Source organism: Rhinatrema bivittatum, chromosome 9 (assembly GCF_901001135.1).
Source record: "Rhinatrema bivittatum chromosome 9, aRhiBiv1.1, whole genome shotgun sequence".
NCBI lineage: Eukaryota > Metazoa > Chordata > Amphibia > Gymnophiona > Rhinatrematidae > Rhinatrema > Rhinatrema bivittatum.
This window is the reverse complement of record NC_042623.1, coordinates 209,615,931-209,637,336: the sequence shown is the minus strand read 5'-3', so window position 1 is coordinate 209,637,336 and position 21,406 is coordinate 209,615,931. Positions and strand designations below refer to the sequence as shown.

The 21,406-nt window shown below is 42.9% G+C and overlaps 1 protein-coding gene across 2 annotated transcripts in view; it reads left to right on the top strand.

Moving 5' to 3' along the window:
• Positions 1–21,406, top strand: part of CP (ceruloplasmin) — a 151,617-nt gene that overhangs the window by 106,312 nt on the left and 23,899 nt on the right. For both annotated transcript variants that reach the window (XM_029616513.1, XM_029616512.1), the window contains exons 14-17: positions 5,598–5,726; positions 10,057–10,163; positions 11,414–11,630; positions 12,301–12,440. In XM_029616513.1, the coding sequence (XP_029472373.1) occupies positions 5,598–5,726; positions 10,057–10,163; positions 11,414–11,630; positions 12,301–12,440 (593 nt within the window). The remainder of the gene's footprint in view (positions 1–5,597; positions 5,727–10,056; positions 10,164–11,413; positions 11,631–12,300; positions 12,441–21,406) is intronic.

Genomic DNA, 21,406 nt, shown 5'->3' with positions numbered 1-21,406 from the left:
AAGGTGCTTACAAATATATACACATTGCACAGATAAGCAAATAAAGTGCTGTTACCTACTTAGCCAGCAAGGAGTGTTCCAGAATAGAATCTGAGGTAATGCCCTGATTCCCTGTATGTACCCAGATCAGTCCAGATTCCTGGGTTTTGCCTCCTCTCCATCAGATGGAGACAGAAAAAGTTTCTCAGATACCGTCTCTTAGCCCGGTGTGCTACCTGCAGCTCCTAAGTATTTCTCTGGCTCCAGCAGATTGAGGAGGTGCAAAACCTGCAGTTCTGTACCTAGTTTTGGAGGAATTCCCACCCAGGAGGTTGGCAGGTCCTGGAGGGACCATCCCTCCTGGTTTTAGGAGGATGAGTAGGGGTTGGGGAGCCTTAAATGCTTGTGGATATATGCTGATCCATGCCAGGGGTAACAACTCGTGGTCAGTTCCCTCACCCTCAGGAGCCTGAGCCACCCTTCAGAAAAGCTTTCAGATAGCTTTCCCTTTTGTTTCCTGGTTTGCAAAGTTGTTTTAAAAAAGTGCAAAGAAGCCTTTTTTTGGTTAGCTGAGCGGGTGGTTTTCAGTGAGGTTATCGTGGCTGTTCCCTGGCAGTAGAAGAAGGGTTTTGAGGAGATACATTCTCTGGGTGCGTCTCTTGAGTGTGCTCCTGCTCTAGCTTGCACTGCGCGTTCACAGCTGCTTTGAGCCTTGTCGGGGGTTGGCAGATGTGCTGCGTGTTGAGAGAGTGCCACGCGCCTCTCTTGGGCAAGCCGGTATCACTGATGCCTCTGGTGGGGAAGGCACTTCAGGAGGGACTGCGGTGACGTCTTTGCAGCGGGGGTCTGGTGGGCCTGGAGCTGCTGCACGGGAGGCCATTGATCCGTTCCCGCTGAGTGCGGGATCGGCAGCCATTTTGGATTCTTTGTCAGCTAAGGCACAGAGCACAGCAGGGAGAGAGGATCTCCCACCTGTTCTTTTTCCCGCTGATTTCTACGCAGAGGAGACCTTAAAATGGGACATAGCCAAATGGTTGAAGGATTGTAGATTAAGTTGTGAATAATGGACATCACCTTATAATGAATGTAATAGTGTAGAGGAAGCCAATGGAGGGATTGTAGGACTGGAGTAATGTGCTCTCTCTGTGGGATGTTAGAAATTAAACGAGCGGCAGAGTTTTGAATGAGTTGAAATAGATGAATAGTAGTTGCTGTAAGACCTAAGTATAGGGCATTGCAATAATCTAAACCTAATAGGATGAGCACTTGCACAAATGAGCGGAAATCGGATGGAAAAAGAAGAGGCTTTAGTTTTTTGAGTAAATGTAATTTGAAATAAGATTTTTAACTAATGCAGAAATATTAGAAGTCATAGATATTCTGTAGTCTAGCAGTACTCCTAGATTTCGAGCACAGTTTGTAATTGGACTAGTATGGTTATCAAAGATGAAGTTTGTTGGTGGGCAGCAATTTGAATCAGGAATAGTGGATAGAAAAAGGAGTTCTGTTCTTGCTATGTCCAATTTTAAATGATTATGTGAACGCCAGGTGTTTATAGTCTTTAAATATAGTTCTATCAGTGATAAGGTTTTTGTTCAGGAGTCCGCACAGGGAATGATAAACTGGATATCGTATGTGTATATTTTAAATTGTAAGTTAAGACTAGCCAGAAGGTGGCAGAGGGGGAGTAGAGATAAATATTGAAGAGAATAGCAGAAAGTGATAAACCTTGAGGGACACCAGTGTGTGTGAAATACCAGTCAGAATTGAAGTTACCATAAGTGATTTTTTGTGGGCGATCAAGTGATTTTTTGTGGGCAATTGGCAAGAAATTATTTGAACCATTGTAAGGCACAACCAGAGATACCTATGTGCTGTAAGTTGGAGAATAGTATGTCATGATTTAGTGTGTCGAATGCTGCCGAGATATATCTAGCAAGACTATTATATAGTCTGTGTGGGAATCAAAACCTCTAATGACAGAGTCAACAGATAATAGGAGCAAAGATTCAATGCTATGGTCTTTTCTAAATCCATGCTGGTGTGGATGGAGGAGGTTATATCGGTAATGTACTCTGATAGTTGATGCAATACAGCAGACTCGATTATTTTTGCTAGAGATGGTAGTGAGGCAATAGGTAGGTAGTTGGTGATGTCCAATGGGTCGACATTTTTCTTTTTTGGTATGGGTAGTATGGAGGTTTGTTTCAACATGGCTGGGAAGGTGCCTGAGGAAAGTGATAAATTAACTGTATCTGATAGAAGGGAGGGGGGGGGGGGATTTGTTCCTTAATGTCTTTTAGTATGTTTCCTGGGCATGAATTAAATGGACTATTTGAGGGTTTGGATTTAGATAATATTCGAGAAATTGTATCTGGTTCAATAGGACTGAATTCAGAAAAAGAACAGATGGCAGGGGGAAGAATAGGAAGGGGGATTGGCAGGATCACGAATTCGGATGAAATCTTGTTGATTTTTTTCTTTGAAGTTGTGGGCGATATTAATGCAGAAATCTGGGGAGGAGTGAGTAAATGTATCTTGACGTGTGGCAGTAATTGATTTTACTATGCTAAATAAGGTCTGAGGGTTACCATTCGAGGCTTGGATTTGTAAGACTAGGAAGTTTTTCTTGGCGAGGTCAATTTCTTTATTGTATGTTCTCAGGTAGATAGTCTACGTGTTTCTCCATGGCCTCTGGTGGGCAAGGGTGTAAGGAGAATAGAGGTCCACCCAGAAAGGGCTATTCTCGTAGCTCCAGAGTGGCCATAAAGGCCTTGGTTTGCAAATCTGGTCAATCTAGCAGCGGACAGTCCCCTGAGGCTGGGCCATCTACCGAATCTTCTGTGACGGGGACCTATATTTTCAGATCAAGCAGATTGCTTTTGTCTAGTGGCTTGGCTTTTGAAAGGAGGCAATTAAGGAAGAAAGAATATCTGGAGGATGTTATTTCTACTCTGTTGCGAGATCGCAAGACCTCTACTTCTTTGTTGTATGTACGAGTTTGAAGAGTCCTTGAGTCTTGGCGCATGGAGCAGGGGGTTGACCCTCGGCAAACTTCGGTGCCACAGATTCTGGCTTTCTTAGAGAGGCCTAGCGAAGGGTTTATCCTTTAGTTCCCTGAGAATGTAGTCTGGCTTGGCTTGCTTGCGGCACAAGGTTCGTGGACTACCTCTGGCTGCACATACGGATGTGATGCATTTCCTCCAAGGACGAAGCATTTGTGCCCCCCTGTTTATAAAGTGTGTCCTTCTTGGAACCTTAACTTGGCCCTTAAAGGTGTGTGAAGCGCTGCTTGATAGGGATGTGCATTTGTTTTAGATGAAATAGGAAATATAGACGATATTTCGTATTTCGTCGCGGTTCGGGAGTCCCCGAAAATGATAGGAAAACCCCACGAAATTTCGTATGGTTTTCTTATCATTTTTTGGGGGGGGGGAGAGAAAGGGCATACAGTCATTGGCTGCCAGTAAACAAAATGGCGACGGCCATCCATTGCTCCTATCATGTGATAGGGGCCGGCCAATGGCACCAAAAGCCCCTGTCACATGGTAAGGACAAAGGGCCATGGCGCCATTTTGTTTACTGGCAGCTGACGGCCGAGAGCGGGAGATCGCTCCTGGGACTCCCGCTGGACCACTAGGGACTTTAGGCAAGTTTTGGGTGGGTCAGGAGGGTGGGGGATTGTAAATAATTAGATCTGAAGGGTTGGGGTGGGGGTTTTTTTTTCAGATTGGGATAGCCGGAAAGAAAAATGGTCAAAACCGTGGGAAATGAAATTTCCCGCGGTTCTACAGAAACGATTACCAGTATGATACACATATCTACTGTTTGAGCCTCTTAAGAGGGCCACCATAAAGGATCTTACTTTGAAGGTGGTTTTCTTGGTGGCGATTTGTTCAGACAGAAGGGTCTCTGAACTTCAAGCCCTGTTTTTGCGGATTTTGGATTCTGGAGTCTTTTTCCGGACGGTCCCATCTTTTTTGGCAAAAGTGGTTTTGGCGTTCCACTTAAGTCAGTCAGTTGAGCTTCCGGCTTTTCCAGATCTGGAGGTTGGTGCACCTCATGCAAAAGAATTAAGGCATCTATATGTCAGAGGGGCTTTATTGCGCTATGTCAGATCACCATTTGGAGAGGTGCAAAAAAGGGTCAAAAGGCTTCAAAAGCCACAATTGCGCATTGGTTGAAGGAGGCTATTGGTTTTGCATACATTTGTCAAGGTTGTCCTATCCTGGAGGAGTTAAGGGCTCATTCTACCGGTCGCAGGTGGCCTCCTGGGCAGATTTGCAAGGCGGCTACTTGGAAGTCTTTACATACCTTTGCCAGACACTACCGATTGGATGTCCAGGCCTCGGACATAGGCAATTTCGGTGCGTGTACTTCGAGTGGGACTCTCGCAATCCCACCCCAGTTAGGGAAGCTTTGGTACATCCCAGGAGTCTGGACTAATCTGGATACATACTGGGAAAGGAAAATTGGTTCTTACCTGCTAAGTTTTGTTCCTGCAGTACCACAGATCAGTCCAGAGTCATGCCCAATGGTGGAGAGCAGTGTTTGGAGAGTCCGCTTGATCGGTTTATTATATTGATTCTGAAGATTTTTGAAGAATGGCACAGGTTTCTCTTTGTGTTTTTTCAGATACATTTGCAACTTTGGTTACAATTATCATTTAGGAATTTCCTCTTTCTTCTGCTCGTTCTGGGGAAGTTTATAGAGTAGATTTATTAAGCAGTTTGGTTATAGATTTTATGCTTGGGTATTAAGTAATACTGAGGAGCTGCAGGTGGCACTCCAGGTTAAGAGGCGGTGTCTGCAAAACTTTCTCTGTCTCCATCTGCTGGAAAGGAGACAAAACCCAGGAGTCTGGACTGATCTGTGGTACTACAGGAATGAAAATTAGCAGGTAAGAACCAATTTTCCTATAGGAAGCACTACAGGAAGAGACAGTGAATAACAAGAAGAATTCTACAAACTTAACAACAAATCAAGTTAGTCCAAATCAAAGGTATCACCTACAGTTTGGGGGGGGGGGGGTTTTGTAATTTATGCAGTTTAAAAAAAAAATCTACAAGAGTAATTTGGAAAAAATATAGGAAGGACAATCTAGAGTATTACACAAGAAATTTCAGGCATAAGAAAAATAACTTGTCCATATTCCCAAAGTACATAAAAGGGGATCCAGATACACAACCACAGACTTACAGTTGTTGTTTGATCCTTGTTTCTACATAGTACACGTACAGGTAAACTAAATAAATTATCTATATTTCTAACATATAGGTAACTTACTTTATCGGAAGCTCCTTTATAACAGGGTTGTAACAAACCCAAAAATAAATTTTGCAGAATATTTAACACAACAGTCACATTCTGCAGGAAAAAGTCCTTTTTATATCAGATAAATGGGTTGGCTCCCAGTACATTTTTAAAGAGGAATATACTGCTTTACTTATTTTATTTTAAAATTTATATTTCACTCAATGCAACTACTGCATTTCTAAATGGATCAAAACTGAAAACACAAACATATAGTACATGCAATTTAAATATACTAAAAGTCACAGTTCACAATCAGTTCTAAGAAAAGGTAATCATCTAACATGTCTCTTTTTATCCCACAGGTCCAATGATTTCTGCAAATGTTGGGGATAAAATCAAGATTGTTTTAAAGAATATGGCTAACAGATCTTACTCTATACATGCACATGGAGTGAAAACAAACAGTCCCACTGTTGCAGAAACCATGCCAGGTAATCAGCACATTTTAAATGAAGGAGGAAAAAGATAGTTTCATCAAATTCAAGATTTTTTTAAATTTTTTTTCTCTAGGGAACACTGCCTTAAAGTCTATTTTGGGCCATTATTACTAGAAGAACTGGGAGATGGGGGGGGGGGAGGGGAATTGAGGGAGGGAGGGAGGGAGGGAGGGAAGGGGCTAGGGGGGAACCATAAGGTGAGATGAGGTGAGGTGAGATGAGTTAAGACCCGACTGGAGAATGAGGAGAGAGCAGGAGCCATGAGAACTAGGGTGGAGATGGGCCAGGAGCAAAGAGGTGAGCTCTGGAATGGGGGACACAATGATATTAGAGGTATGATACTGACCTCCACCCAATCCTTCTGATTTTGGTCATTCTAATTTTAAAAAAGTTTCTGATGCCCTTGGGAAAATGCTGACCCCACATTAACCCTCCCAAAATCCCTGGATTTCCATACAGAAGGTGAGGAGGGGAAACATAAAAAGGAAAAAGACTGGCAGGAAACAGAAAGCAATGTACTCCTCTCTTCTACCTGTATCCAGCACAGGAACAAAAACCCAGTGCAAAATTACAATAATTAAGTGGTGTGCAAACCTGGAATAGCTGTAACACTAGTTTTCCTCCCTTCTTTTCCCACCTCTTCTTCCCAACACTATACGTTCTGTGGCAAAGACATAGAAACACAATGGGGTACATTTTAAAACACAGCACGTGCGCGAACAAAAGTACGCTGGATTTTATAAGATACGCGCGTAGCTGCGCTTATCTTATAAAATCCAGGGACGGCGCGCGCAAGGGGGTGCACATTTGTGCAACTTCTGTGCGCCGAGCCCAGCGCGCTGCCTGTTCCCTCCACACCCCCCCCCCCCCGCACCTTCCCCTCCCTTCCCCTACCTAACCCACCCCCCGGCCCTATCTAGACCCCCCCCCTACCTTTATCTGAAAGTTACTACTGCCTCTGGGCAGTAGTAACTTACGTGCGCCGGCGCGGCAGGCCCCGACACATGCTGCTGTGTCGGGGCACTCAGCCACGCCCCCAGACTGGCCACGCCCCGACCGCCCCTTTTTGCAAGCCCCGGGACTTACGCGCATCCCAGGGCTTGCGCACGCCGCCGAGCCTATGCAAAATAGGCTCAGCACACGCAGGGGGGTTTTAAAAGGGTTACGCGCGTACCTTATGGGCCGGATTTTAAAAGGGATATGCGCATAAGTTATGCACATAACCCTCTTAAAAGGCCCCTGTGAGCGCCGAGCCTATTTTGCATAGGCTCGGCGGCGCGCGCAAGCCCCGGGACGGGCGTAAGTCCCGGGGCTTTGCAAAGGGGGCGTGTCGGGGGCGTGTCGGGTGGGCAGCGTGAATTTCGGGGCAGGGCGGGAGGCATTTCAGGGGCGTGACACCGGCCGGGGGCGTGGTCGAAGCCTCCGGACCAGCCCCCGGGTCGGGAGGGGTTTAGATAGGGCCGGGGGGTGGGTTAAGTAGGGGAGGGGAAGGGGAGGGGAGGGGAGGGGAGGTGGCCTCGATGTGCGCAAGTTGCAAAAATGTGCACCCCCTTGCATAATTTAAATAAAATTATCACTAAAAAAATTAATCAAACAAAAATCTTATCATTTTGAAAGTGTGATCTCCAAAATACAGTATTCCAAATGAGGTTTCACCAGAGACTTACACACAGGGGCAATATTAACTCCATTCTTCTTCTAACCATTCCTTTCTTCTCACCCACCAAGTATCTTTCTGGCTTTTGCCATTGCCTTTTCCACTTGTTTGGCCACCCTGAGATAATCAGATACAATCATCCCCAGATACTGCTCTTGTTTTGTGCATAACAGAATTTCAGCCCCTATATAGTGTGCTACTCTCTTGGGTTTTTGTGGCCAAGATGCATGACTCAGCACTTTTTTATTTATTTTACAACTTGTATTCCACCTCTTCCAATTAGATTGTTTAGTGTAGATAACAATGGTATACATAGCATTAAATCTTAACTTTCAGATTCTAGACCATTCCTCAAGCTTTGCTAGATCCTCACATGGTTTCCATATATTCCTGGGTGTCTACTCTATTGTAGATTTTGGTATCATCTGCAAAAAACCACAAACCTTCCCTGACAGTCCTTCCGCAATAGGGGTGTGAATCGTGTGATCGATCGTCTTAACGATCGATTTTGGCTGGGGGGGAGGGAAATCTGATCGACGTGTTTTTTGTTTTTTTTAAATCATTAAAAATCGTAAATCGGGGGAGGGCGGGAAAACCGGCACACCAAAAAAACCCTAAAACCCACCCCGAACCTTTAAAACAAATCTCCCAGCCTCCCGAACACCCCCAAAATGTTTTAAATTACCTGGGGTCCAGTGGGGGGGTCCCGACGCGATCTCCCTCTCTCTGGCCATGACTGCATTGAGAGAAATGGCGCCAGTGGCCCTTTGCCCTTATCATGTGACAGGGCAAAGGTAGCGCCGGTGCCATTTTGAAGATTGGCAATACGGCCCGCGTGCAGGAAGTCGCTCCCGGACCCCCGCTGGACTTTTGGCAAGTCTTGTGGGGGTCAGGAGGCCCCCCCAAGCTGGCCAAAAGTCCCTGGGGGTCCAGCGGAATTCCGGGGGCGATCTCCTGCACGCGTGATGTCGGGAGCCAGGAACCAAAATGGCGCCGGCGCTACCTTTGCCCTGTCACATGATAAGGGCAAAGGGCCACCGGCGCCATTTCTCAACGCAGCTGTGGCCAGAGAGCTGGAGATCGCGTCGGGACCCCCTCACTGGACCCCAGGTAATTTAAAACATTTTGGGGGGGTTCGGGAGGGTGGAGGATTTGTTTTAAAGGTTCGGGGTGGGTTTTAGGGTTTTTTTGGTGTGCCGGTTTTCCCGCGCCCTATTTAATGATACAATACAAATGCCCCTGACGATAAATCGGGGGCATTTGTGCACTCTAACGATTTTGGACGATTTTAAAATTATCTGACGATAATTTTAATCGTTCAAAAACAATTCACATCCCTATTCCACAATATTGTTCACAAAAATGTTGAAAAGAACTGGTTCAAGGACTGATACCTCCAGTACACCAATAGTAACACCCCTGTTCTTGGAGTGAAGTTCATTTACCACTACCTTTTATCACCTCTTACTCAACCACTTTCTAACCCAGTAAGATACTTTATGTCTTATACCAAGAGTGCTAAGTTTATTAATTAATCACCTAGTAGGCCTTACTGAAATCCAAGTACACTACATATAACGCTCTCCCCAATCCAACTATCTGGTCACCAGTCAAAAAAATAGATCAGATTCGTTTGACAAGATCTACCTCTCTTTAAACCATGCTGCTTCAGATATTGTAATCCATTGGATTCCAGAAACTGCACTGTCGTTTGTTTTTTTTAGTAGCAGTTCCATTAATTTACTCACCACAGAAGTCTTCTCCTTATTTCACCATTTTGCAAAAAGCAATCACATCCATCCAGCTCCACTCCCAACTCTAAAAGAAGTTGCGGGAACGAGTGGTGATTCCCACAGGCCTGGAAACATAAACTAGTCTGATTCCAGCCTTTTTTAAAATATAATCTTTATTCACAGTTTCAGTCATATACACCACAGTGGACTGTCTTTACCTTCAGACAGTGTATTCTCTCTATTCACAATTTATACTGCTTTGTCTCAGTTCAGTGTTGCATTACAGGAGCTGCCTTCCTCCTGGAGACCTGGGCCTGGTCTAGTTATCCCCACCTGGATCCCAGCTCTTATTCTGCAGTCTATGCACTCTGAGCCCCACATCACCACCTGTCCTGCAGGTCCCCCCATCTCATTGAGCATACTCACTTAGCAATAGCACCTTTTCTTAAAGAGCAATTTATCCATTTCTTCTGCCTGCAAAGGTCTGTATATCATACAAATATAAATGGATTTGCCATTCCCTCTTTCCAGATTAATTCACAGCATCTCCTCCTCTTGTAAGCCCTGCAGTTCTGTTGTTTTAACATTATTTTTTATACATAGTGCTAATCCTTCTGCCTTTCCTTCCTACTCTTCCCTCCCTGAGCTTGCAGGAAATATCACACCAGATACCACAGTGTAGTGCCTAGTGGATATCACATTATCTTCCATTTGCTTACAAATTTAAATAATTTAATAATTTAGGTAATATTTACCACAGCCATGTTTGCACTAACTGCACATTTTGAGCATCATGTTAGGGAATTAGTACTTAATACAAATTTTACTGCACATAGTAAAAGAGGCTCAGCTTAGTATATTAGCCAGCTGTCTGAGAGCGATATATGCTCAGGAAAACATACGTTCTTAATCCAATTATATTGAATTTGTCCAGGAAACACAGAAACTTATATCTGGAAAATCCCCGACAGATCTGGGCCTGGAGTAGGTGACAGCAGCTGCGTTACATGGGTTTACTATTCCACGGTGGACCAAATTAAGGTAAGCAGTTAAATGTGCATTGTAGAGTCTTTGTCCTACGAATTATATCAGAGCACACATTTGACCATTCACATGTCCTATATTCAAAAGTCTCCCAATAAAAACTTTGAGGCCAATTTTCAAAGGGTTTAGGCTCCTAAATTGGCCCTATTGAAGATGTACTAGGGCTGAGTTCCTAAATTTAAGCTTCTAGTTTTGTTGGCCTCTTTAATTTAATTTAGGAGCCTAAAAAATGGATGGTTGTAGGGTGGATTTAGTGCAAGGAAACAGAGTTAGGCCCTAAGCACTAATTTTCAAAACTAGGCTCCTAATTTAGGATCTTAAATCTAGGCAAATGTAGCAGGCCACCATTTAGTATCCTTTGGATCTAAATTTATATGAATTTTAGGTGAAAGCTTAGGCTTCTTAATTCAGCTGTAAAAAAAAAAAAAAAAAGAAAAAGGCACCTAACTTAGGTTCTTAAATTTAGGAGCTCAGCTTTTTTTTTTTTTTTTTTTTTTAATATCAGCCCCTGTGTATCTTCTTTACTTACAGATTAGTTTGCAGCATTTACCCCTCTGTTTCCATGTTAATAAGTACTTCAGAGGTTTACTGCTCTGACCAGTATTACTTTAGAGGAATGACCATGAGCATCAGTATTCATATTTTATTTTATAGATATAAAATTAAATATTGAAACTTTTTTAAATGATAGCTACCATGTATCCAATTGCATTATTTTTGCTTTTCGGCACTTTGAAGTAGCTTACATGCAGGTAACTGCAGGTATTTCTCTATCCCCAGAGGGCTTACAACCTAATTTGAAAAATGCCTTGCCCAAGGTCACAGGAGCAGCAGGATTTGAACGCTGGTTTCCCGGGGGTCGTAGCTTGCTGCTCTAAGCACCAGGCTACTCCTCCACTGTGCCTACAAAAAAATCTGACTCTATGCATAGATGTTATATACAAATATAAGTGCCATGCTGAATCAGACCAAAGGTCCATTGAGTACAGCATCCCTGCCTCTGACAGTAAACTCAGCCATACTAGCAGCTTTGACCATATTCTACGATAAGCAATTCTGCTACCTCTCGGTGTTGTTGCAAGCAGGACCCTTCCCTTTCTGGCTTCCAATTTTCAGATGTGCTCCAGTAGAGGCATGTACACTGATGGCACTTTATAACTGTTATTATTCTAATCATTAACATTTCACTAGGAAACAGAACATGAATGACACATGCATTCTCAATGTCTTATCATTTGTGTTTTTAGGATACCTATAGTGGATTGATAGGCCCCCTTATCATCTGTAAGAAAACCCTCTTCCATCTGCATGAGAAGCTCAAGAAATACCAGTTTGCTCTTCTTTTTATGGTCTTTAATGAGAACGAGTCCTGGTATTTGGAGGACAATATTAAAACCTATTCCAACCATCCAGATCAAGTAAACAAGGAGGATGAAGAGTTTATTGAGAGCAACAAAATGCATGGTATATTTCTTAATTTCACACCTTCACTTTGGTTAAAGTCATGTGGTTGCCATCTCAAGCCACTTGAATGCATGGAAATAAAAAGTCAATAAACAAAAAAAAAATTATAAGATGATATCTTTTTACTGAACTAACTCAAATACATTTCTTGTCACGCCTTTGGGAGATACACTCCCTCCATCAAGTCAAAAGAAATCATCGATTGTCTAGGATCATATTTGAAAGCCCTTTTATTCAGGCCAGACCACTGTCGTGCTGTGCAAGTCCATGCAAAAGGTCCCTCGTTCACATCCAGGATTGGGTCTTCTGTGGCACAGGTGGGCTGGGGATACTGTGGAGGCATTCAGGATAACTAGACTGGAAGCAATGGGATGCCCCCCCCCCCCTATTAAAACAGAGAGGACAAATCCCCAGCTGGTGGGAAATGAAAGCTCCTGGCATCACATCCTAGCACTGGTTCCAGTTGGGCTGGAAGAATACACAAAAAGGAGAAACTACCAGGCCAATAAACCTCCCAAAATAAAAACCTCAAATTCATTCAGTACTTTCATTCCTCAGAATACATTTATTAAAAGGCTAATTTCAGGCTTCTTGATTATAAATGGCATCATCATGAAGAAAGTTTGGACTGAGAATATGGCACTGAAATATATGATTGCTTCCTTTGCAGGTATTAATGGAAGAGTCTATGGAAACTTACAAGGTCTTACCCTGCATGTGGGCGATAATGTAAACTGGTATCTCATTAGCATGGGGAATGAAGTAGACATACACACAGTGCACTTCCATGCTCACAGCTTTGACTATAAGGTATGGTCTTGTTTAGTTTAACTTTATATCTTTTAAATGGGAAATCTGAGAATAAACTCTTCAAAACATATAGGAAAAATAACAGGCAGGCAACAAACAGAACTTTGTATGTTGTATTTCCAAGCCCTCCTAACCCTCTCCCACCCACCCCCAGCTCTAATTTATAGGCAGGTATCACTTTCACACTTAAAATAAAAAGGAAAAAGAAATCAGCCTTTTAACTTAAACTCAGAAATTCCCCATACCTTATCCAAAGATTGATCAGTCCCTTGAAGGTTACAACCAAATGTATAGTAAATACACTAATACATTTAAAGGACCCTGATTGTACACAATCCCACACCCATAGCAACCTAAAACTTAACTAGGAACTAAACAAATTTGAGATGAAGGCAGCAGTTCAGCAGCAAGAGGGGGGCCTCCCAGTCTTTTGCATCAAGTGTCACATGTATGATTTTTTACCTACTGGTGAGCAGATGTACATGTGCATGCGATGCAAAGAACATAAGAAGTTGTCATACTGGGTCAGACCAAGGGTCCATCAAGCCCAGCATCCTGTTTCCAACAGTGGCCAATCCAGGATACAAGTACATGGCAAGTACCCAAACATTAAAAAGATCCTATGCTACTAATGCCGGTAATAAGCAAGTCCTGCAGGAAAAGTCCATAAACTTGACTAATAGCAGTTTATGGACTTTTCCTGCAGGAACTTATCCAAACCTTTTTAGCCAGCTAAGCTAACTGCCTTAATCATATCCTCTGGCAACGAATTCCAGAGCTTAATTTTGTGTTGAGTGAAAAATAATTTTCTCTGATTCGTTTTAAATGTGCCACATGCTAACTTCATGGAGTGCACCCTCGTCCTTCTACTATCTGAAAGAGTAAATAACCGATTCACATCTACCTATTTTAGTCCTTTCATGATTTTTTAGACCTCCATCATATCTTCCCTCAGCCATCTCTTCTCAAAGTTCAACAACTCTAACTTCTTTAGCCTTTCTTCATAGGGGAGCCATTCCATTGCATTTATCATTTTGGCCACTCTTCTCTGTACCTTCCCAGTGCAGCTATATATCTTTTTTGAGATGTGGAAATCAGAATTAAACACAGTACTCAAGGTGCGGTCTCACAGTGGAACGATACAAAAGCATTATGATATTCTCAGTTTTATTCACCATTCCCTTCTTAATTATTCCTAATATTTTGTTTGCCTTTTTTAACTACTGCAGAAGCACTGAGCTGTCAATTTCAATGTATTGTGTTCATTATGATGCAAGGATCTTGTTCCTGGGTGATAACTCCTAACATGAAACCTAATAGTATGTAACTGCAGCATGGGCTATTTTTCTCTATATTCATCACCTTGTACTTCTCCACATTACATTTTATCTGCTATTTAGACTTCCAATCTTTCAGTCTCGCAAGGTCCTTCAGCAATTTATCACAATCTGTTTGTGATTTAACTACTCTGAGTAATTTTGTGTCATTAGCTAATCTGATCACCTCTCCCGTCATTGCCCTTTCCACCGGTCCAAGTTCAGATCCTTGGGGCACTCCATTGTTTACCTCTCTCCACTGGGAAAACCGACCATTTAATTCTACTCTCTATTTCCTGTCTTTTAACTGTTGCGAGCACGGCCTTCAGCTGATGTTGAGAGCATGGAGGCGTGGTCGCTAGCTCATGGGAGAGCGTGAGCCACTGGACCATGGCATGACTCAGGGAGGAGCCCCAAGGCACACCATGGGAGGTGAGAGCATGCAAGCACAGGCGGAGCAAGAACAAAGCAGGACTGGAACCAAGGCAAGGGACTTCAGAGCAGGAACAAGGCAGGATCAGCCCTCCACTGGACCTACACACACCAGTGTGACCCAGCAACACAATGCTAGTCACAAGAGCTCCTGTCTCTCAGAGAACGCATCTGATCTCTGGAGGCTAGAGTGGCAGACCTGGAGGAGCTGAGACAGAGAGAGAGGTATATAGATGAGACCTTCAGGGACATAGTAGCCAAGTCCCAACTTCAGTCTGGCATCCCTGATGCTGCCTTGGAGGAGGAAGGTCTCATAATTGGAGAGCATTAATCAGGTGAAGCAGGAAATGATCCTGTAGCACGGACCTGCTCTCCAGGTGGTGCATTGTCCTCTTGTACAGAGGATGTGTCTCCCAGGGCTTCTGCGAAGGAGGGGTCAGGAGAACCGTAATAGTTGGTGATTCGCTTATTAGGAATGTAGATAGCTGGGTGGCTGGTGGGCATGAGCATCGCCTGGTAACATGCCTATCTGGTGCGAAGGTGGCGGACGTTACGCATCACCTAGATAGGATTTTAGACAGTACTGAGGAGAAGCCAGCTGACATGGTACATGTGGGCACAGACATAGAAAAATGTGGGAGGGAGGTTCTGGAAGCCAAATTTAGTCTCTTAGGTAGAAAGCTGAGATCTAGAACCTCCAGGGTAGCATTCTCTGAACTACTCCCCGTTCCACACACAAGTCCCCAGAGGCAGGCAGAGCTGTGGCGTCTCAATGTGTGAATGAGACGATGGTGCACGGAAGACGGATTCAGTTTTGTAAGGAACTGGGGAACCTTTTGGGGAAGGGGGGAGTCTTTTCCGAAGGGATGGGCTCCACCTTAACCAGGGTGGAACCAGGTTGCTGGTGCTAACCTTTAAAAAGCCGTCAGTCGCTCAGCAGCACATGGTTCGGAGGGAGGTATCTTCAAAGGATACTAAAGAAGCATTAGAGTTAGGGGATCCCAACTGAGAGGTTCTATTAATAACAAAAGTAGCCCAAGTGCCTGTAATTAAAAACTCACCTGAGTTATATAAAGTCAAGCAGGTCCCGTACCTGCCTGGCCACTGTAATATGGTGCCAGGCACTCCTGGCAAGCTAACAGTTAAAGTGGGCTGGGGGATGGGAGCTGCTGCTGCCAATATTCGTTGGCCCGTGCAGCAAATAGGTCAGGGGAGGGGCGAGCCGGAGGTTTGTTTCAAAGCTCCTGTTTCTGGGGAACCCATTGGTTCCTCCTCGTCAGGGGTAGATGGGAGTGGGAGGAGTTGAGAGAGGGTCGTTGTGATCAGCAGCCATTCCTTACTTGCCTGCTGTCGCGTCTGACACTGCAACGCGCCTGCCGCCCCTAATTTTTGGTTGATATTACTGTTTGGGGGTTTTGGCATTGTCGCAGCTTCAGGGGGGGGGGGGGCGGGTAGCCCAAATCAATTGGGGGATTATGCGGTGGTTAAAAGTGTCTGACAGGGGTCAGGTCAGTGATTCATAACAGAACAACTGGGTGCAGTTGTTGATGGTACGACTCCGTGCTGGGGTGGTGGCGGGGGTTGTGGGGGGCGTGTCCATGATGTGACTACATACAGACTGGGATAGCCTCTGAGTGCCCGTCTTGCTGGTTGGTGGCGGATGGGCAGGGGAGGGGGAATTTGTTGTTACAATGAACTGGCTCGGGCTCCGGGATGTTGGTAATAAAAGCTGCTGCCTGTTTGATCCCCAACCTGATGTTATGTGTATTCATTTGTTGTAAAGGTTCGGGCGTGGGCAGAAGCATCAGTCCTGGCTACCCATATTATTATTATTTTTCTTTATTTATTGCTTTGCAAATAAATACAACAAATAACACATTTCAATTATGTAATACCATAATAACTGACTCATATTACATACTTTAACTGCAGGAAAAATACTATAATCATATCAATTCTTAAACAGTCAGTTATTATCTATATAAATAAAAATGTTAAATAGTTTGGACAAAATCGCTAATCTCAGAAACCACTGAACTGATTGCTTTCAAATTTGGACACAACATTCATTTCGCATACAGGAAGGTTCTTCTGTACTTACATTACAGATATGTCACACCTGTGACAGGTAAAATAGGTTTAAAATTTTTTTTGAGAAAACAGCGACATCTGCTGGACGTAAGCGCCATCTGTTACACCTTACACTAACACACGCTACACTAATCATTTCGCCAGTCCAGGTCCACGTTTCACTTCCATTTTAACACATTTGCGCACTTTTTTCGCCGGAAGATAACTATTTCCTTTACAGATAAAATACACCCACCACCCTCCTCACGCCCCCCACACACATGCCAAATTGATTTACTTCCCACAGCCTCCCAACACACACAAAACCACCCTCCTCACCCCCCCCCCCCCCCACACACACACACACACACACATGCCACATTTATTTACTTCCCAGGCCCTCACAACACACACAAAACCTGACAGAAGTCCGGGAGGCTCCAGCGGGAGGCCAGGACCGGTCCGGGACACATCTCCTGCACTACAGCCATTGGCTGCCAGCAATCAACATGGCGCCGACGGCCCTTTCCCTTACTATGCCACTCGGGGACACCAATGGCGGCAGTAGCCCATGTGACATAGTAAGGGCGAGGGCCCCTCGGCGCCATTTTCAGGACTAGCAGCCGGCGGACCTTTGCCCTTACTATGTCAGAGGACCTACCGCTGCCATTGCTCCTCCACAGTGACATAGTAAGGGCAAAGGGCCGTCGGAACCCGTTTCAGTGCTTGCAGCCCTGAATACAATACATCGCTCCCGGACCGCTCCTGAACGCCCGCTCCACCGACAGACATTTTTATCAGGTCTCAGGGGGTCTGGAGGGTGGGGGTTGGTAATGAATTTATTGCGAACATCTTGGGGAGGGGTCACGAGGGGTTTCATTCATTCAGCAACTCTGGGAGGGGGGGGTTTCATTCATTCAGCAACTCTGGGGGGGGCAGGGGAGTGGGCTACTGTTTTTCGCAGGGCTGGGGGAGGGGGGGCAGGAGAGTGTGGGGTAGTTAGTTTAAGAGAACTTTTCTCATATGGTTGTTTTTTGGGGGAAGGGGGAGGTTCACACACAAATACATACACTAAACTTGCATGATCTCAGGAACACACCAAAATAGCCCTCCACAGACCACAAAACAAATTTGGAAGTGCAAATTTGGTTAGGCACTCTCCTATTTGGCTACATAACGCGCACAGACGCCCAGGGACAGACCACATGTAGCACCAACAATTTTAATTTCCCAGGTCTTGGGAGGGGGCAGGAGGGTGGGGGGTTATTATTTGATTTAAAGGGTTGGGATTGGGGGGAGGTTTGGGGTGGGGGGGCGTTCCCACAGAAATAGAAAGACAAAGGTTTTCTGATCTGAAGGGCAGGCAGTAGGCGGGGGAGGTGACAGTGAGGGGAGGGAGAATGAGGGGAGAAGTGAGTGTGAGGGGAGAGAGTTGGAGTGGGGACAGGGGAGGGAAGGGGGGGTGAGTGACCAAGGAGGAGGAGGATGAGTGACTGAGGTAAATGAGCAAGGAGAAGGGGGAGGGAGGGTAAAGAACTTGACTCTGCCACTGCAATGCGTGGCCGGGTACCGCTAGTTACTAAATATAAGGTAAAACAAAGTGAAATCTCACTATTTAAGCAGTTTAGTCAAAAAATTGCTTATAGGAGAATATGCATTATCTATGACCCACTTTTACTATGAGTACCGGTGAACCACATGGAAGACATTTGATATTGTCCGGATCTGTAAATATATAATTCTTTCCAATTTAACAATGCATCTGCAAGGATATTTGAGCAAGCATATAATACCCTCCCTTATCTAGCACATCCTTCCTCAAAAGCAAACATTTCTTTCTACGCAACTGAGTAGATTTTACTAAGTCTGGGAAAATCCAAACTTTTTGACTATAAAAAGTCTGTAACCAGTTGCAAAAGAAGGACTTCATTATGTTATCTCTATCAGTGATAAAAGCAATCAATCAATAAAGTCCCCCGTGTTTTAACTTCTAAATCTTCTTGGGATTTTTGCAATAAATCAGATAAATCTATTGAGCTACTTTTAGATAACTTTTGTTCTAAACTCTCTCTTTCTCTTTGTCATCCCTTATTAACTGTTCTTGTTCCAGCTCCTTTTTTCTTATTCCTAAATTAAATGCTCTAACTATGACAGGAAGGCATTTATCAGGAATTTTCAATATTTGTGATGAATTAAGTTCTAAATTGTTCCAATGGATCCAACTTCTTTATAACTGGGAAATTATTAACCCTTAAATTTAATGATCTTATGGAATTTTCAAGATTTTCCATTCTCCTATTAACCTCCCCGTCAACATTTATTTGATGGTTTTGAATTTTTTCTATTTGTAAAACACGTTTAACTCATTTACTTCTTTTTTTAATCTTCCAACTTTGCAGTATTTTGTACAGAAGAGTTAGTAGTTTTCATTACCATTTCAGTTAATTTATTAATTGACATATCCAGTTTAACCAAATAATTCCACACACTTTCTAAAGTTATATTAGCTGGTTTCATCATTTAATTACTACTTCAATATCTTTCTGTTTCTCTTTTTTTTTTTTTTTTTTAATTTTTTATTTCTCAAATTTTAACATACATACAAGTCAATGCTTGTTTGAAAATTATAAAATACAAATAGAAATACAATAAACATAATGGTATATGAAACAATATGCTAATTTGTATTTTAAGAAATAAAGGAAATACGGAGAGGCCCTCATATAAGGAGCGGTATCAAAGTATTCTATTACAACATGAAAAAGCAGCCTGAGAAGACTCTTTGCCTATTAATTTTCCGCATTATAGTGAGACATCCTAGGAATGGGAAGCCAAGAAATCCCTAAGCTAGGAGGGTTCTAAGAAAATATATTTCTGTTCCTGATAAATAATGTGACATTTGCACGGGAAATGCAGTTTAAATTGAGCCCCTTTTTGAATCGCTTCAGCTCTCATATCAAGAAAAGATTTACGCCTTATTTGGGTTGTTTTAACAATATCTGGAAAACACCACAATTTATGACCAAAGAATTTTTCTTGACTATTTCTAAAGAAATATTTAGAAACATTATTTTTATCCATAAGAAACGCAAAAGAAATCAATAAAGTTCTCCTCTGGGTCACAATCATCTCTTGTGAAGATTCAAGTAGAGTGGTAACATCAGGTAATAAATGATCTTCTATATTTCCACGAATAGGATCTGCAGTTGGTAAATAGTAAGCTTTTGTCACAACAGGTTTCACCTCTTCAGGCATTTTCAAAATCTGCGATGTATATAGTCTAAACAACTCAAGTGGAGAAATATTTCTCAAGACTGGGAAATTCAAGAATCTTAGATTATGAGATCTCAAAGAATTTTCTATAGTCTCCAGCCTCTTATTAACAACAGATTCACTCTGAATTAAATTTAATTGTATTTTTTCCACTTCCTTTAAGCGTCCATCCATTGTTTGTATTCTTACTTCTTGTTGTGTTAGTTCAATTGCATTTTTAGTTACTTGATTTTTAACTTCCCGAATTTCTTTAGTAAGACCCACTACTGCTTTTTCCAATGCCTGTAATGCATTCCAAATCATTGTTAGAGAAATTTCTGTAGTAGGAATTATAACTCTCTCAGTCTTAGGTGTCTCTTTTCTCTCGTCTCCTCCACCCACCGGCACTGTTTCTCTTTAATAGGATTAATTAACTTTGGAGTGCTAGTTTCCTTAGAAGTAACATGAGAATTTTCCAAAGTGCTCAACTGTGATAATTCTTGCATCACTTGCTCAGATGGTTCTAAAACTTTAACAGTTTGCTTAAGCACATCTCTCAAATCCCAAGATCTCAAAATTTCCTCTTGCTCATTCCCTGGATTTTCTGGGGTAGAACCCCCTTCTGTTCCAGGAGGTGGAGGTGTTGCTGGTGCCCCGGGCTCAGTGGACAGTGAAATGCTAAGAGAAATTAGGGAAGCTAACCAAACTGGTAGTGCAGTAACAATGGGAGATTTCAATTACCCAATATTGACTGGGTAAGTGAAACATTAGGGTATGCTAGAGAGATAAAGTTCCTGGATGGAATAAATGACAGTTTTATAGAGCAATTAGTTCAGGAACTGATGAGAGAGGGAGCACTTTTTGATCTAATTCTCAGTGGAGCACAGGATTTGATGAGAGAGGTAACAGTGGTGGGGCCACTTGGCAATAGTGATCACAATTTTGATCACATTTGAATTAATGACTTGAAGGGGGACAATATGTAAATCCATGGCTCTAGCACTAAACTTTCAAAAGGGAAACTTTGATAAAATGAGAAATAGTTAGAAAAAAACTGAAAGGTTCAGCTACAAAAGTAAAAAGCATGCAACAGGCATGGACTGTTAAAAAAACAAAACAAAAAAAAACCCATCCTAGAAGCACAGACCGGATGTATTCCATGCATTAAGAAAGGTGGAAGGAAGTCAAAACGATTATTGGCATGGTTAAAAGGTGAGGTGAAAGAGGCTATTTTAGCCAAAAGATCTTCATTCAAAAATTAGAAGGAGGATCCTTCAGAAGAAAATAGGATAAAGTATAAGTGTTGGCAAGTTAAATGTAAGACATTGATAAGACAGGCTAAGAGAGAATTTGAAAAGAAGTTGGCCATAGAGGCAAAAACTCATAATAAAAACGTTTTAAAATATATCCGAAGCAGAAAGCCTGCAAGGGAGTTGGATGGACCGTTGGATAATCAAGGGGTTAAAGGGGCATTTACAGAAGATAACGCCATCGTGAAAAGATTAAACGATTTCCTTGCTTCAGTGTTTACTAAAGAGGATGTTGGAGAAGGGTTTCATGGGTGATTATTCTGATCAACTGAACCAAATCACGGAGAACCTGGAAGATGTGGTATGCCTGATTGACAAATTGAAGAGTAGTAAATCACCTGGACTGGATGGTATACACCCAGTGTTCTGAAAGAACTAAAAAATGAAATTTCAGAACTATTAGTAAAAATTTGTAACCTATCATTAAAATCATCCAATGTACCTGAAGATTGGAAGATGGCCAATGTAACCCCTATATTTAAAATGGGATCCAGGGGTGATCCAGGAAATTATAGACTGCCTGACTTCAGTGCCAGGAAACATCATGGAAGCTATTATAAAGAATAAAATAAAAAAACATTTAGAT